The sequence below is a fragment of the Homarus americanus genome, unplaced genomic scaffold (genome assembly GCF_018991925.1).
Source record: "Homarus americanus isolate GMGI-L3 unplaced genomic scaffold, GMGI_Hamer_2.0 scaffold51859, whole genome shotgun sequence".
Taxonomy (NCBI): domain Eukaryota; kingdom Metazoa; phylum Arthropoda; class Malacostraca; order Decapoda; family Nephropidae; genus Homarus; species Homarus americanus.
In genome coordinates, this window is record NW_024711292.1 from 12305871 (window position 1) to 12323743 (window position 17873).

The 17873-nt window shown below is 40.5% G+C and overlaps 1 protein-coding gene across 1 annotated transcript in view; it reads left to right on the plus strand.

Annotated features, from left to right (window-relative positions):
• The window catches only part of LOC121855578 (serine/threonine-protein kinase Pak-like), a 47072-nt gene extending 30697 nt beyond the window's left edge, over positions 1-16375 (plus strand). The window contains exons 9-10 of the mRNA XM_042350638.1: positions 1616-1788; positions 15899-16375. Coding sequence (XP_042206572.1) covers positions 1616-1788; positions 15899-16000 — 275 coding nt within the window. The 3' untranslated portion in view covers positions 16001-16375. The remainder of the gene's footprint in view (positions 1-1615; positions 1789-15898) is intronic.
• The last annotated feature ends 1498 nt before the right edge of the window (positions 16376-17873 follow it).

Genomic DNA, 17873 nt, shown 5'->3' on the forward strand with positions numbered 1-17873 from the left:
TCAGGTATAGTGCGCATCAGGTAGTTCCAGCGATGCTTGACTCCATGGGTGAATGCCGCAAAAGCCGCATGTGGCTCTGTGTTAGCAATCTCAGACAGAAATTGAATTTCCCTAACCCACTCATTCACCTTTCCCACTACGTACTCGGTCTTGAAGTCCGTCGTGCCGCTTACTGCTCCTAGGTTTCTTTGGCCATCCTTTGTTATTTTGACCTCACTTCCACCGAACACCTCCATTGCCCGTTCATAATGTTCTGGCTTCACAATGAGGAAGGACTTGCTGGCGTTTGGGTGGTACCCTATTTGTGGGCCTCGTGATGTTACCAGGTCCCACCACTTTTTGATGTCTTCCACTTTTCCTGCTCCTGTGAGGTCATCAGCGTACGCCACTTGCTTGACCTCAGTTGTTTACTACCTACTACCATTTCAAATATTTTATAAACTTATAAATATTGATTTCTTATAATTCACAGGTTAATAATTTGTAGGCCTGAAGAGGAGTCAGTGATGGATGCAGATAATCTTCCTTTTTAATCGTCTTCCTCCCGCTGACAGTTGACTCGCCACATACATACATACATACATACTTACATACTTACATACATACATACATACATACCACACTCTCGGACTTGACCAATATCCTTCACATCTTCTATATTCCATTTTACAGTAAATTCTCCTCCTCTCCCCGGTCCTTTTACCATTACTTATCCTCATACCCAGTTCCCCAATACGGTAGATCGTTTATTAACTCTGAAGAGCCGCCTGTCGCCCCCCGCTAGTAAACATGAAATTGAACCTTTAAAGTTTTATATAAGAAAGCAATCCAATCATCAAGCGAATAATCACAGGCTGCTAGTAACGCCACACAGACAGCGACCATGAGATAGGTGTTTGTTGTCATATTTGGGATGGGTTTTTCAGGGCCTCTCACACATTCTCTCAATTTTCATTCATTAATCCAGCTGATGAACGAACTTCCTTTTCTTCCACTTTTTTTTTTAATTAAACTTTATGATGAGTTAAAAACCGTATAAGAAACTTTACTACAGTTAACAATCCCACTGAGTTACACAGCCAATAGCTCCTTCCTCCAGTCCTACTACTGCTGTTCTCAACTATCCGGGGCACAAAACCTATCCATTTTCAGTCAATCTAACTTTTCCAAAATATTCCAAAGTCGTTAGGTTAGGTTAGGTTAGATTTAATTGGTTCATGTTGTCTGTTTTCTGCCGTTAATAATGATCTAAGGTGCAAGAAGAACATTATTTATGGAAATTATTTATAAAATGGACCACAGGAATTTACCAAATTTACCTTATAGCTTAACGATCTTACAATAGTGTTACTTATGTTCGCTACTATGAACGTAGGGCAATGGAATAGATAATAGAGGGAAAACTGACTTAATTTTGGAGAAATAAAAAAAGACAGTTTGTTTTAAACATTTGTTCTTAAAAGTAAATTTCAATTAAGTTTATGTACTAATCACCTATTCTGTGTGAAAGAGAGAGAGAGAGAGAGAGAGAGAGAGAGAGAGAGACATATTAGCTGCTTGTTTTAACTAAAGTTAATTATCACACCTGGTTTTCCTATTGTACCTGGCCTTACAGGAGAGCCGCCGTACATGAATGAGGATCCGGTAAGAGCGATTTACCTTATAGCGGCCAACGGGAAGCCTGAGATCAAGGGCCAGGACAAACTCTCTCCGGAATTTAAGGACTTCCTCGACAAATGTCTAGAGGTGCAGGTCGACCTACGACCCTCCGCTAATGAGCTCCTCCAGGTAAACTCTCTTGCCTAGTTGTCTTGTCTGTCCGTCTCTCTGTCTATCTGTTTAGTCTTTGTCTAAATATTTGTTTGCCCATTTATTAATTTTTTATGTATGTATGTATTTATGTATGTATGTATGTATGTATGTATGTATATGTATGTATGTATGTAGACTACCTGGATATCTAATTTTGCTTCTATGTATCTAACGACACATCTTTGTCTATGTATATCTATCCATTAGGGTGGTCCACAGAATGGGGGTCAATTTTTTCTCCTACGTTTTTGTGTGCTCATGGTTCAACCTTATCCACTAGTTGGGCAACTGTCACAGGTGATTTTTTTTTAAATCAATGAATATTTAGGGTTTGCACACTGCTGCCATGAAGCATCCCCTGTCGTGCTAAGTATAGTATATAGGGTAAATTGGCCTAATTACACACACTCATTAAAAAAAATAGCATCTCTTTTGTTCGATCATCCTAAGATTTGGCATCATACAGTATATGAAAATCAAAGGAAACACCATATCCTGGAGTTCGTTCTGAGAGACGTCTTCAAGACTGTTCATGGATCGTCCAGTTGTCCGAAGGTTCTCCTATACCAAAGGTCACAAAATTAGTGGCCACGGGTCAATCAAGTGAACTTCTAGATCGGAACGATGGATGGTAGTAAGGAGCTTTTGACTACTACGTGAAAGTTCTCGAGCGGACGCAACCATGGGGCGACTACCTCCGAGCTCTGGAGCTTACCGTGGTCTTCCTGCGTGGGACACCTCCGCGAGGGATTCAATATGGACAGCTTGGGCCCATACACCAAGCTCGCTGGAGGTCAAAGTCAATATCCTGTCTCCAAATCTTCATGTTTCAACACGAATTCCGTTTGGACCATGGCTCTCTTTGTTGCTCTTGTCTATGGACCAGCATGGTGTAATAGGGTGTGTCATAGGAGGGAAGATCAGCTAAAACTAATGGCCCATCACTTTTTTGGTAGATTTTAGTGTATATAAACAGAAAATAATTTCAGTTTCAATATTTTGCAACCTTTTGCTAGGTAAATTTTAGCGTGAAATTTATCGAAAATCTAACGTACAGCTGCATTAGTGCATTACAATTAAATAGTGAACATTGCTTTCTGACTTCATTCTTTAACAACCCAACTAACAATATTTTTTTCTGTTTCAGATTCTGATGCATTTATAAGTTGATAATAATATTTGCGATGGCTGCTTGTGTCAGGACGAGGAACCAAAAATCCAACCATCTCAGTCACTATCTTGGGTCTGGGAGAGCTCCTGAAGTCGGAGTTGCCTACATTGAGAAGATGCTTTGAGATACGGTGTTTTAATCGGGCAAATCAGTGAAAAGACCAAAAAAGAACTTACACCGACAAAGACATTGCCAGTGATATGACCAAAGCTGTCTTGGCACAGTACCTCCTGGCTAACGCTCAGTTCAAGCCTCCAGTCATAACAAGTCAGAAGAAAGATTAGTGAGACTGCTAGCCAGTTGGGGAAAAGGCAGAGATATCTCTCTCTTGGGAGGAAAACTTGCAGTTAAGGACAGCTTTGCCAAACAACTGGACCAGTTATTTGACATAATTACTTGCAAGTACCCCAAATGTTCTCTGTCCTGAGTTTGGATGCGATCATGTAAATCCGAAGACCCCATCTCCCACTGTATTTGCAATGAACTGAGATTCCTGTGATCGAACTGGCATTTGTCAAAGCACAGAGACTGGCAGTATAGGGGCTCTCATGATTTCCTAGCCAAGATATTCGGAGTCAAGAGACAGGAGGCTACAGAGAGACAGAAAGAGGAGAAAGAGTTGCGAGAAAAGAGACTTGAGAAGGCCCAGGGTGAGTAAAAAAAGGCCGATGATTGGAGTCAAAGCTGATTCAGAGTTTAATAGCTTCCCCATGGCTGATCCGAGTGCTGACCAGGAGAATAGGTGACTTTGTCCCGAACCCAGAAAATAATGATCCCAAACCTTCCAGGCATAAAGATTCGGAAATAGGAAAGATATCGAGCATGGCTCTGGCCAGCATCACGACACCACACACTGGTCTCAGAGAAACTGCAGAGATAGCAACAGCTGCCTGGATTGACGGTGATTGATAACACCTGATGATGTTCACCTGGTGATAGATCATATATAAAGTAAGGAAAGCTCAGGAGGAAACTTGTGTTAACCTAGAAGAGTTTGATAACTTGGGATAAGAAAAATGGAATCAATTGTTTGTTCTTTGATGGGAGAAGGATGACACTAAAGTGTTCATGAAAGTTGGGAGATTCCTGACAAGTTGTTCCCTGCCATGAAGTGAAGGAGAACACTACTCCTGCTGCAGTGAACCAGGAGGGAAATGTTGTGGCATTTCACTCCCAGAGAAAAGATGACATCAGGAAACCAGCTGAGATAGTGGCAGATAACATTGTGAACTGGCTCAGAGAGAGGAAGCGTAGACCAGACCCTGCAGGCCATTGGAGGGACAGCACTAACACGAACACAGGGTGGCAAGGGGATCATACAGTGGATTGAGCGGAAGATTGGGAGAAGCTGGTCTGGATTGACTGTGACCTCCACACCAACGAGTTGCCACTCAAACATCTGATCCAGGAGCTGGATGGCAGACTCTTTCAAACAACAGATATTTCTGGTCCTCTTGGCAAGATGCTGGACTCTGCCACTGAGTTAGAAATCCGAGCTTTGAAAAAAAATCTGATTGGCCCTCCACTCGTTGAGCTTGCACATACTGTCATTGACGACCCGAGTATGACCAGTACTATGGTTTATGATTTGCAGTGCCATCAAAACTGGGGTCATGCCTGTTGATAGACTTGCTTACCTGCAGATAGGTCAGTCTCACATTCTAGGTGGCTCACAACGGCTCTCAGGTTCTGCAGAATTTGGGTCGCTCATCATAAACTGAAAAGGAACCAGCTTCACAACCTGGGGACTTATTGTCAATTCATCGTGAGTGTCTACTTGCCAAATTGGTTCAACACCAAGGTCAAGTCATCGTTCTCCGAAGGTCCGAGGCATGTTCTCTTCAGCAGGCTCCTGAAATTCCAGCCGAGGAAGGTTATTTCGGGTTAGTAGCAGACTGTGAGAGATCTTCCTGGTATGCTCATCCCGAGGCAGTTCTGCAGACAATGTTCTGCAGTAAGGATGAGGAGAGTGGCCCGTCAAGATCTTGGATATGAGACTTATGGAGGATCTGGGCATGACAGAATCAGTTGGTGACGATTCCTTCAGGGTCAGGAAGACTCCTGGGGAAGTCAATCTAGGTGCCAAGACCCTCACTGATCTCATAGATCTGGATAACATCCAGGCTGGCAGTGAGGCCCCTCTTACCTGCAATATCACCAATGTTCAAGTCAGAGCTTTCCTGGAACAACCCCATGCATGTCCCTGCCTGGCCACCACTTGCAAGTATAGGCGTTGTGTACAGCAAGTGGCCAGGCCAGCAGTCAGTGTACAACCAGGAGGAGAGGAGAAAGCTACATCCGAGCTCAGGTGGTCAGCAGGGAGGTGATGAGTGAAACAAGCAAGAAAGACATATTTCTCTATGGTGTGCAACGCACCGGGTCGTAAGTAGTAAAATCGGTTTTATATTTGATGATTTTGTTTTCTAAAGAGAATATTAAATTTAATAAATGTGTCAGATCATTACGTTCACTATTCTGGATCATTTTCATCATAATAAATTAACCTGATACATTTACTTTACTTTAATAGCTATTTAATTGAATTGTTGGTAAAGGGTGGGAATACTGAATTTACTATAAGATTTCAAGTTAAAATTTACCCAGCAAAAAATGAAAACTTTTCAAATCTGAAGATATCACGCTGATTCTGCACATAGAACTACATCATTAATACCATGGGCCGATTTTTCAAACTCAAAAAAAAAAAATTCGCCTCCGTATGACACACCCTAATGGTGTAAGGTTCCCGAAGTCTTTCAAGCCCCGAACAACGACCTCTCCTTCCTTAAGCAACTTCAAGAATATGGGAAGAAGGTGGATGGAGCGGTTGGAGCGGGAGCTACAGAGACATTCCAACGACATCTGTGATATTTGAATGAGACGTTGTAGGCTCTGGCTCTGTTAAACGACGCGGTTTCCCATGAGAAGGAGAGGAATCCTGGAGTCGATGAGGGAAAGGGAGGGACAGAAAGATCCATCGAAGAGAATAAAAGTGCCGGAAGAGGACATTCCGTCATTGGAGCTGAAGAAGCTGGTATCCAAGAATGCCAAATGCTTCCAGACCATGTTCAGGGCTCCGGTTTCATCTCCAAAGATCCATCCCAAAAGGGGAGGAGGATCCATAGTTCCTCCAGTCAAGGAAGTCCTTCGAGAATGTAGAATCAGAACGGGTAATACCACAGCTGGGGCTTTGCAGAAGAGTGCTAAAAAGATTACAATAATCACTGACGTGGGAGAGAAATAACGCAAAGATGATCTAGAACCCATATACCATACAGTATTATCGTGCATCTAATATACTATAGTGCATTCCGAATGTGTGTCTGTCTGTCTCTTTGTCTGTCTGTGCAGCCGAAACGGCACAATCGTTTTTCATCAAACTTGGTGGAAAAATCGCAAAAAAATCGTAGAGTGGAACAAACCTGGTCCCGTGTCAATGGTTTATTTAGGAAGGCATTAGTTAACAATTATATTTACGATGGAAGACAATGCAAGTCTACGGACTTGGCGCACCGTCATTCTCTGTACGATGTCAGCCCACGATTGCAGTTATCGTACGGCTCCCTCCTCCTACCTCCACTTTTTTTCTTAGCCTACTTTTTTTTAATGTTGTTTGGATAAGTAAAGGACGGAAGATGAGTAAATAGAAGAATAAAGAAGGAAAAACAGAAAATAGTTACAGATAACAGGGGGGAGGGGGGAGCTGAGTTTCATCATGCGTCTGGATGTGCAGTTTCAGCGTTACCAGACGACCTTACAGCTACAGTGTACGTATACTTATTCTTGTGGCTGACTGTACATGGAAAAGAGATAATAACAGGAATGCATGGAGAAGATGACTACAATAGGCACAGGGTGAATATAGACAGTGAAACAGACAGGAGGTTGACAAAAATAGACAGATTCATACTTGCACAAATGGACAATACGGCAACTAACATGACAGACAGACAGCTGACTGACTGGTTCACATTAGACAAACAGGCAGACACACGCCAACAACGGATAAGACAGACAGATTTGACGACACAAAGAGTACAGACGGGCTTACATTCAAGCACCACGCAGGCGAATAGACAGTTGGGATAGCAATAGACAGGACGGATAGACCGAGACAGATTAGAAGGCATTTATAAACAAGAATAACACCAAATTGACCATAGCTGCGTCAGTGAGGGTAGGAGGTCTTACATCTACCAGCGTAATAATATGACGCATTGAAAACTAACACCCTCGCGCGGAAAAAACATCGATGGTCGGTCAGTCATGTGAGATGGGCCTAAAACTGACTAACGTAGATGATGACTATGATGACTTAACACAGGTGATGACTTAAGCAGATGGTAACTAATATAACCAGAATCAAGGTCACTTCTCTTCATAATATAATTTATCTCGGAATGATCATCGGTGATTCATAATAATCTTTTTTTTATGATTTTAACCTCTCCTTATGGCGAATATTTCTTTAATTAATTATTCTAACGTTTATTCTATTCCTTCTTATAGTATATTAGATACTCTAAGTATCACGACCACGACCATGATTATAACAACCACGACCATGATTATAACAACCACGACTATGATTATAACAACCACGACTATGATTATAACAACCAAGACGATGATTATAACAGCCACGACCATGATTAAAACTGCAATTTGAGTTTTATAGAAAGCATTTTTTTTTATTTAGAAAAATAAAAGTAAATATATAGTGTTTAATGCTAAGGATATGTTATGGCCAGATATTCCTGTGTTACAGTACATGATCTTACACAAACTTTTACCCTCTTTTTGGTCCTGACAATATTTACCTTTTTCTTTTTTTGTTGAAAAATAATAAGGCTAATATCTCCTGCACTGGTTGTTCAGTACCATCATACCTTCAGGTTCTGAGAGCACTGCGATATGTAGTAAATGGGAGCCACCATATCAGGATCTCTGACTTATGAGGTGTCCCAAGCATTTGTCAGCATATGTCTTTCAACAGTAGCTAGAGTGACTGGTGGACAAAGCAACGAATTTAACCTTCTGGAGTTCATACCATCAGAAACAAGTAGGATTTCGTGCCAATTGGTGGAATGCCAGGAGCGCTTGGCAGTATTGACTGGACTCTTGTAGCCATTCAAAGGCCATCATCTCCACGACCAAAGGCTCTTGATAAATATGGAATATTGTGGGAAATGTAAGACGCCAAGAAATAATGAGATATGTGTTTTTATGCATTCCTGAGTTGCTTTTCCGTTTTCTGCACACCCATGGTAGCTGAATTGAACAATCTTGCGATTTTGTGCCTGGCTTCAGTTTTCTTCTGGATCATACAGAAATCGTGGCTCTTATCAGAAATGATCCATTGCTTTAACTTGCTTATCACTGATAAGAAACAGCAACAAATCTGGTTCATTTTCGGTCACTTAAACACAGTGTGGAGTTGCCATCTTGGAAAGCGAGTTGAAAACGTGCCGCCAAACGTTAACAAACCAGCATACCAATTAACTGCAAGGAAGATATTAGCCTTTAATTCATTCAGATGTACCAACAGCCTCCCACGAGCATCCCCAGGGAGGGAGCAGTCTTTTAAAGTTTGATTATACGTAAAAGAATGCGTGGGTCCTCGCACCTTTCCCTGGGGCCTTCACCTATTTCCCTGGGGCCTTCACCTATATTTTGATAATACGGCCGAAAGGATAAAAAATTTCCACAATTTGTGACTTATAGTTTAGTTTGGTCACTGTGTCTTCCTACATTCATTATGATTCCTCACTTTCATTGTGCTTCCCTACTTTCACTGTATTTCCTTAACTTCAGTGTGGTTCCCAGCTTTCACTGTGCTTCCCTAGTTTTACTTTGTTTCCACGCTTTCCCTTCAGTGCCGTCCCTACGCTTCTAGGGATCCTAGGCCAGATATGATTTTGGAGTCCCCCATTCCACAAAAAAAACCTATCCCTATCACCCCCACCCAGGCAAAATGGAAATAAATTAGTCCTCGCAATTTGTTATTGTTGTTATCTATTATTACTTCAGTAGTTTGCACACACACACACACACACACACATATATATATATATATATATATATATATATATATATATATATATATATATATATATATATATATATATATATATATATATATATATATATATATATATATATATATATATATATATATATATATATATATATATATATATATATTTTTTTTTTTTTTTTTTTTTTTTGGGGGGTTGGGGGTTTGGGTAGAGATTCACTGGAATCCACTTTAACTTTTTCATTCACGTGGAATTTTTTTTAAATCCACTGCTTAGATTTTACCATTCGTATCTTATTCATTATGGGATTATGTTCACTTTATATTATTGTAGTTATGAAACAGATGGATCAATTATTATCAATAAAATAAAATATATTTGATGTTTCAAACACATTCAGTGACTCTACCATGTCTGTTTTCTGGTGTTCTTTGTTGCCCGCCAGCATGATTTACTCTGATAACAGCAAGCCCAGTGAGCCTATCCTGAGCCATTGTAGACCTTAAGTAAGTTTGATAAGTTTAAGGGAGAATGATAGCTGTCCTCAGGGCTATCCATTTGGATAAAGCTCTTTAATCTTATGTTTATGTATATATTTTAGAAGCTCCAGTGCGGTCATGTTCACAAAGGGCAAGTCTGGTAGATTTCTCATATCCATGGTCAGTTCCTTTCCATCTATGTTTGACTTTCCACCATAGATCAGGGTGTTGCTCAGCTTCTGACACTGTGTTGTGAGTGCATCAAAGGAGATTTCTTTGAAGTAAAAGAGAACATTATTTTGTCTCTAACTTCTCCCGGGCTCTGAAATCTCTCGTCGAGTGACGTGGTGGCAGAGTCTGCCATGATATTGAAAAAGGACGCTTCCAATCCTCTCTGAATATCAGAAATTGGCTCATCTGGAGCTTCGTATCCAAAGTGTCTCTTTGTCATTCAAAGTTTCTTTTCCTTCAACACAACCTCCACATTCATCTTCTCGCACTTTTCTTTAACTGATGCTTGAGCTGAGACTAATCCACTCCCACGGTAACTCACCAGGAAGGCTTTAGTTTTCCTGAATTAGCTTGCTCACGGTAAGATGCGAATTCCTCCGCCAGTGACTGGGCCTCTACAAATCCTTGTGACTTGGTTCCTCACATCCAAAAGGGCCTCCCTTATCTCTATGGTTTTGATACGGCTTTCCCATCTTATCTCTGACCGCGATTTCAGAGAGATATCCACCCTGTTCTTCAGCATTGCCCATCACTGTGTTGCAGCTGAAAACGTGGTAAAGAAGCTTCTGAAGAATTTCAAAGTACCCTAAGGCATCTGGGGAGCTTTTAGGTGCATCAGCCACCACCTGGTTTAGAGTGTGTGCATCACAAGGCACAAAGAGTGCACGGGGATTTATTGCCAAAAGCCATGCCTGCACTCCCTTGTTTTTCCCTTTCGTGTTTGACCCATTATCGTTGGACTGTCCCTTACAATTAGCAAATGATCTGTTCAAGTTCTCGAGCTTCTCTTGAGTAAGGTTTGGCAAACCTTGACCTGTTGTCTTTGTTGCTACTACGTAATTGAAATTTACATTGGTATCGCTCTCATGTAACTGCGGTAGCCTCGATACGACTGAATGGGTGAGTTGCATCACTAGTATGATAGTGTTCCTGTCCTGTAAAGTACCTTACGGTAAGACTGTTTGCGTTTGATCGCCGCCTGTGGCCTCGTCTTCCATCTCACCACATGAAAATAATCTGCCCTTATCAAAAGGACGAAAAATATGCGAGGGTCTTTGATTACAGCCTTTTGGGTAGCTCTGTCCTAAGTGTGTTTAAAGGAGCGAACTATTATTATCAGTGGATGGGAGAACTGGATGTGGTATCGTTGTTTGTGAAGGACTGGAGTGTGGCAATGCTTAGTACAGGGAAATGTCAGGAAATAAAATTACATCAAAACAGGAATTAATTATATTATTTTTGCAAGACACCAGTAATAACGTACTACTTTGTTAGGTGCAAATTTTTGTTATATGGCTTATAACACGGCAGGTAACTGAAAAATTAGTACCCAGACTCAGAGCTTCTGAACTTTATTCCTGAAGGAGGAATCAGGGGGCCCCTTGATGGGTTTGGGGGTCTAGGCCGTCGCCTAGATGTAAAATAAAACTAAAGGGAAGAGACTTACTCATTGTTGGATGTATTTATATCTCTCCGAATTGCAGTTTATAAAGCCAAGGGAACTTACGAGCCTAAATTGACAACGCAATGGTGCTCGACTCGAGACACCTAGTTTTTATGGGGGGCTTTAACTATAGTTACATTAACTGGTGCAATAAATTACATCAAATGACCTTAATAATCCTGCAACTCCCTCTCTGAAAACTCTGAGAAACAATTTCCCATTCCTATTCACTGCAGAGGGGAACAAACACCAAACCCGCTGGATCTCATTAAAATTAACAAAGATGTACGGTGGTCAAGGTGGTATATTTAGCTCCGTTGGCACTTGGTACATGACAAGATCAGACCAAGGTTCAAATATTACCATGAACAATACAACAGTGTAAGGGACGTTGTTGATGAATTCCAGATGACAGTATACAGTAGGTTCTACAACCTCCAGGCAAGCTGAAGCTTAGAGGTGTTAATCATGAACTCCTATAGCCACGTTATATTGTATGCCTTACTGTAATACTGATTCAGGATTGTCTCCTTAAGGTCAAAATGAAATACAGTGATAAGTTTCATTAATATAATTATGCATATAGACATATATAAATATCATAGTAACTCAGAGCCAAACCCAGTCACGCATCATCCACACGTCCACGTAAGTATGAACACACAATAATTAATTCAATATTACAGTGGCTGATATCAAACACCAGGTCCAAACAACGCCAGGTACCGGACATATGTGCACGGCTTAGGATATAATATTCTGGGGAAGCACTAGTAGAAGGCAGAGTCTCACAAGCCAAGGAATGGCATGGACTTCAAGTTGACCGACAAACGGGAAGGCTACTCCCAATAGCTGGTACCAGGTCGAAGGGGAAGAAAGACAGGGCCGAGTCATTCGGCCGAACAGCAGACCCTCTCTTAGTAGTCCAGCGGCTAATGAGAAGCATTGTGAATTTTGTGATACAAATTTCAAAATTGGGGCAAACCAACTTTAGAGCATGGGGAATCATATAAGGTCGAGACCCCATCTCTATCGCTTACGGTTTGGAAGATAATCAATATGGCGTCCAAGAAGGCCACCACAGCAACATTTTCTCATATCTCTGCTGCTAATTGTTTTAACAAGATTATTATTGTACGAAAATATAGGTCTTTTGATGAGGTGAATCCACTGAAACTAAAACCACTTCTCAATTTCTTATAGCTTAGGAGATATTCAAGATGGCGTCTACGAAGGTCATCATAGCACAAATTTATCATGATGACATTTACACCAGAATTTGGATTTTTAGGCATTCTGAATTCAATAAAATCGAGACTCCATCTCCATCTATTCTAGTGTGAGGTATATTCAAGATGGCGTCTAAGATGGCTGCCATTACATGAATTTATCATATCGTGCATCATACAAAGACTGGTTTTTTCATTTTATACACATGTTTTCAGCTATGATGCATTGAATTAATTTTTAAGACTCCTGCGACTCATCATTCTATAACTCTGTCATGAATTATATATTTAGTGTAATCTATTTCATTGAATATCTGTTTTCTTTGTTGTCTGGATGACTTCTTTCGGCATGAAAACCAATAGTCGCTACCTTCTTTGTCAGATATGGGCAATTTGTGACATGGTGTGAAATCTGATTTACTGGAATGTCTCATACCAAGGACAGAGGCATCTGTAGTTGATATCCCCAATGTTGACATCAAAGTACTAGATGGAGCTACTATGATCCACATGTTACCACCCAAGTAATGTAAGACATTTGCAGACTATGCAGAAAAGGTGTTCAAGCCATATGTGATGTCACAGCTACAACCAGTCAGGAGAATAGACCTCGTTTGGGATAAATAATTATTGGAAGGTAGCTTAAAGGAGGCAACGAAAAAGCACAGAACTGGAAAATGTACTACCATCAAACATACGGCAGTGGCTAGCGTACCCGTACCTGTTAACTAGGTAAGTTAACAGCAACAAAGAGCTGTTCCAGTTTCTCTCTGACGAAGTCAAGCACATGTCTACTGAAAACATGATTTTCGTGACAACTAAAGGCGAATATGTGCTGTCAGCCCATATTTCATGAAGAGGCTGACACCAGGGTTATCCTTCTTGTGCAACTCTGTGCAAATGGTGACATGAGAAAAGTGTCTACCAGTACAGTTGAATCCAATATTGTAGTTTTGGTAGTAGCATTCTTACACAGATTGGATCTTGATAAACTTCGGGTTGACTTTGGCACAGGGAACCACTTCCGGAACATTGCCAAGAGACTTAGGCCACTATGAACAAAGGCACTCCCAATTTTTCATGTCATAACTGGTTGTGACACGGCCTCCTTCTTCCTAAGGCGTGCTCCTCTCTGCCTGAGTTGTTTGATACTTTTCTTGCGTTAGCTTTCAGACCTGAAGCTGTGAGCGAGGATGCTCTTTGCCAGATAGAAAGATTTGTCATTCGGAAGTACAGCAAAACGTGTTCCTCATCTAGAATTGATGATGCTGAAAGATACAATAGAACACCTACCACCCACAAAAGGTGCTTCAATGCAGCATACGAAAATAGTTGCTTTTTAAGCCGGATTTGTATAGTACAATGTCTAGTTCCTGTACAAGTTATCCCTAGTCCTTAAGAGTGGGGATGGCTGCTGGAAGGACCACGATGGATGCCTCATTGGACAGACCTCCCTGATGCATCGAAATCGTGTGGTGAACTCATTCACTGTGGATGCGAAAAAAGGTCAGGCAACACTACAAATGACGTTGGTCTAACTTGAAATGCACAGAGATCTGTGTTTGCCAAGGTGCATGTGCACAGGACATAAACAAGATTATCAAATTAGGCCTAGTGTCTGCATTATGAACACTCGTATGAACTGATTTGCTTAACAGGATGTAATGTAAATTGTTGTATTTTACTGGACACTGTTAGTTCTCTGTAACTAGTTATTTTTCAGTACATTTATGGTGTGCTTAATGGACATACTAGTGATTATACTGTATTTTCATGTAGTATTAATTAATTGTTATGCCATTTTGTGCTGTTTTGTTAAATTGGAACTGACGTATTCCAGTGGGATATGATGCTTTTGAAAAGTGCAAAAAAAAATTCATTCACATGAGCCATGTAACAAATGAGTATTTCTTCCCTTTATTTTCTCTATTTATTTACTTTACTGTATTTCTCCTTACCCTCTATTTTCTATCATTTACTATCATCATTTCTTACTTCTCTATATTTCTCTGTTTTTCATTATTCTTTCTTTCGCATACAGAAAGAGTGGAAGGAGAAGAGTGAGGAAGAGAGAGAGACAAGAGAGAGACAAGGGGGAGAGGAAGGAGGGAGAATGGGCGATAATAAATGTATGAATAAGTATATCAGATACTAACATATATACTAGGGGAAATATGTGACACTCATGACACTTCTTAACGGTTTTATTGAACGCTTTCTATTAAGATTTACAATTACACTTCATACAATAATCTACACTCTTAACTAGTTACACGAGGCCACATGAATCACAATGCATTTCGCGAAATGGATAATCCAGCTGTCCTTAACCCACAATGTTCACTGACAAACACACCAACCTAGATTGTCTTTTTGAAAACTGGGCGCACTTGTGGCTGGGTAGGTAAAGCTAGTTTTCAGCCAATCAACTACACTGTGCCTATAACGTCACAGTAACGGGTCTCTGTGATTGGCTTACGCCTAAGGCACACTCAGGGCACTGATAGCTTGGCCAGCGGGAACACTTTGTCTCTTAATTGAATTTTCGTACATATTTTCTCTAAAACAAGACAAAATTTACTTTAAAACGTGGCACTCTTACATCCAAGCAGCTTGTATTTTTGGAAAAACACAGAAAAGGCAAAATGGTGTTAAAAAATCAGACTGTTTGCCTTAAAACCTTGATGTAAGTTTGTTTCTCATCTTGAATAGAAACCAGAAGCTGAAAAATTAACAACAAAAGTAGGGCGGCCATCTTGGATTCATCTTTATATGACAATTAGGAGCTGAGATATGAGAAATTCATTCTATGGCAGCCATCTTTGACGCCATTTTAAATATCTTCCAAACCAAAATAGATAGAGATGGGATCCCGATCGCTTATGTTTCCCAGTGCTCTGAAACAGGTTTCTGCAATTTTTTTGCATATGTCACAATTTGCACATTTGTTACAAATATTTAACCTTAGCCGCTGCACTACAGTGGGTTTCCCACTCACCACTTCTACGCTGGAACAAGGAAGCACACGCCCTATATCACAATTTTGGAGACCTCTTCTAAGTCCTTCCTCACAACAGAACGTGGCAGGACCCCAGATGGACAGGAATCTATAATCTGGAGCTCAGTAGACACCGGTGGATTGGCTACCATCACTCAACTCAGCGGGTGAAAACGGAAAACCTACGGGGTTTTCTAAGTCCATTTACCCGTCCCCCCAACTCCTCCCCACACCCAAGCCCAGATCTCTCTCTCTCTCTCTCCTGATTCATAGACCCACACAAAACAAGCAAGTTCCTGTTTCCTAATCATTACCGTGTTATAGTGTTCTCTTGTTTTTCACGTTTTCTTTTCTTTTTTCGTCTCATTAATACCAATAGCCATAGAAGAAACACCAATACAAGAAGTAGTAGACCTTATCGTATCAAATATCTGTCTGGACATCATCACTACATCACTATAATAATAAGAAATAACGATGGTTCTCTCCCTCACAGCATCCGTTCCTGCAGCGAGCTATGCCTTTGGTCACGTTACGGGCCCTGATAGAAGCCGCCAGGATCGTCCTCCAACGCGCTCTTGACATGAGTCTTCCTTAAATAGCAACTGTGGTGAAGTCATAAGCAGAAAAGACAGAGATGTCTGAGAGGTTGAGATCTGCTTGTGATGGTGAGACATACAGACAACAGAACCAGCTAATAATAACATTGTTCCTCATATAAGGTCATAATTGTGTTGAAACCTGTCAGACCTTAGAGAATTATAAATTGCATAACGTGATTAATAAAAAATCTAACTTTATTGTGTTTTGTGTGTGTGTGGTGGGAGGGGGGGGTATATATTCACAGAATTAGCCAACAAAATAATGTTGTCAAAACTGAGTTTGTGTGGTTCAGTTATTTTATTTCATTCATAATACATATTTGTATTGTACAATTAACTTTTCAGTTTTAATTAAAATTTCGCTTAGTTTATTTATAGTTTCTGTTCCCTTTTCGTAACATTTATTGAAACACCGTCTATTCAGAGTCATTTACTATAGGTGTTCGTTTTATGCTCATAGTTGTCTTATGGAAACATGTCTAACTTTCTTACATGTGCTTTCATAGAGATACGCATTTAAATTTTTTTTACTGTTCCCTTATGTAGATTTTTCCAACACACTTAATAACACTAGTTGACAAGGGTTTGGTAACATGGATCAAATACGCTGGACTTTATTAATTTTGGGGTGCTGATTACAAATATAGCAATAAAAAATGTCAGTCACGTAACATTTCTAGGGATATATTAAATGCAAGGTTAGCAATACTGAACAGGAGAATGGAGAGAATACAACGCCGAGGCTGTGTTAATTCACCAAATTCACCAAATTGAGTATCCAAATGTACCTTCGGCAATAAGGCCCGTTCCTCACGGAGAAGGCCTCCCTATACCTACACCACCGACTAATTTGGAAGAGCTCTCAACTTCGGATGAGGAAATTGAGCAAGAAATACCAGAATCATCCCATGATCCTCTTTTCATTGACCAGACTTCCAATGAACCACATCTTGTAGAACAAAGTGAACTTAATGATCTTGTACGTGATCCCCGTCTGTCAAAACAACACGCGGAACTTTTAGCATCAAGACGGCAGGAATGGAACTTGCTAGCGAAACAGATAAGAATTTATGTTTATAGGAAAAGAAATATTACATTATCTTCATTCTACAGTATGCAGGATTCCCTCTGTGTGTGTACTGATGTAGATGGACTGATGTCAGAGTTGGGAGAAAAACATGACCCAAAGGAATGGCGGCTTTTCATAGATTCCTTCAAGTTTAGTTTGAAAGCAGTATTGTTGCATAATGGGAACCAGAAGCCCTCAGTTCTAGTAGCGCATTCTGTAGGTTTGAATGAAACGTATGATAGTATGGAGAAAATACTGACCGCTATTAAATACAAGGAATATAGATGGCGGATCTGCGGCGATTTGAAGGTTATAGCCCTTCTACTCGGCCTTCAAGGAGGGTTCACGAAATATTGCTGTTATCTGTGTTTATGGGACAGCAGAGCAACAGAAAAACATTACAACACAAAGGACTGGCCAAAGAGAGGAGAGTTTGTTCCAGGAAAAAGCAACGTTAAATATACTCCCTTGGTAGACCCAAAGATGTACTTCTACCTCCTTTACACATCAAGTTGGGACTAATGAAGAATTTTGTGATGGCTATAGACAAACAAGGTGATGGGTTCGTGTACCTAAGGGTATCTTTGTTGGCCCACAGATAAGAAAGCTACTTCGTGATGACGACTTTGAAAATAAAGTGAACTAGCTGCATGGAAATCCTTCACATTTGTAGTCAAGGGATTTCTTGGACACAAGAAGGACGAAAACTATTGCCAACTTGTAGAGGAACTCTTAAAAAACTACAAAACTCTAGGATGCAGGATGTCCCTGAAAGTCCACCACCTACACTCACACTTGGA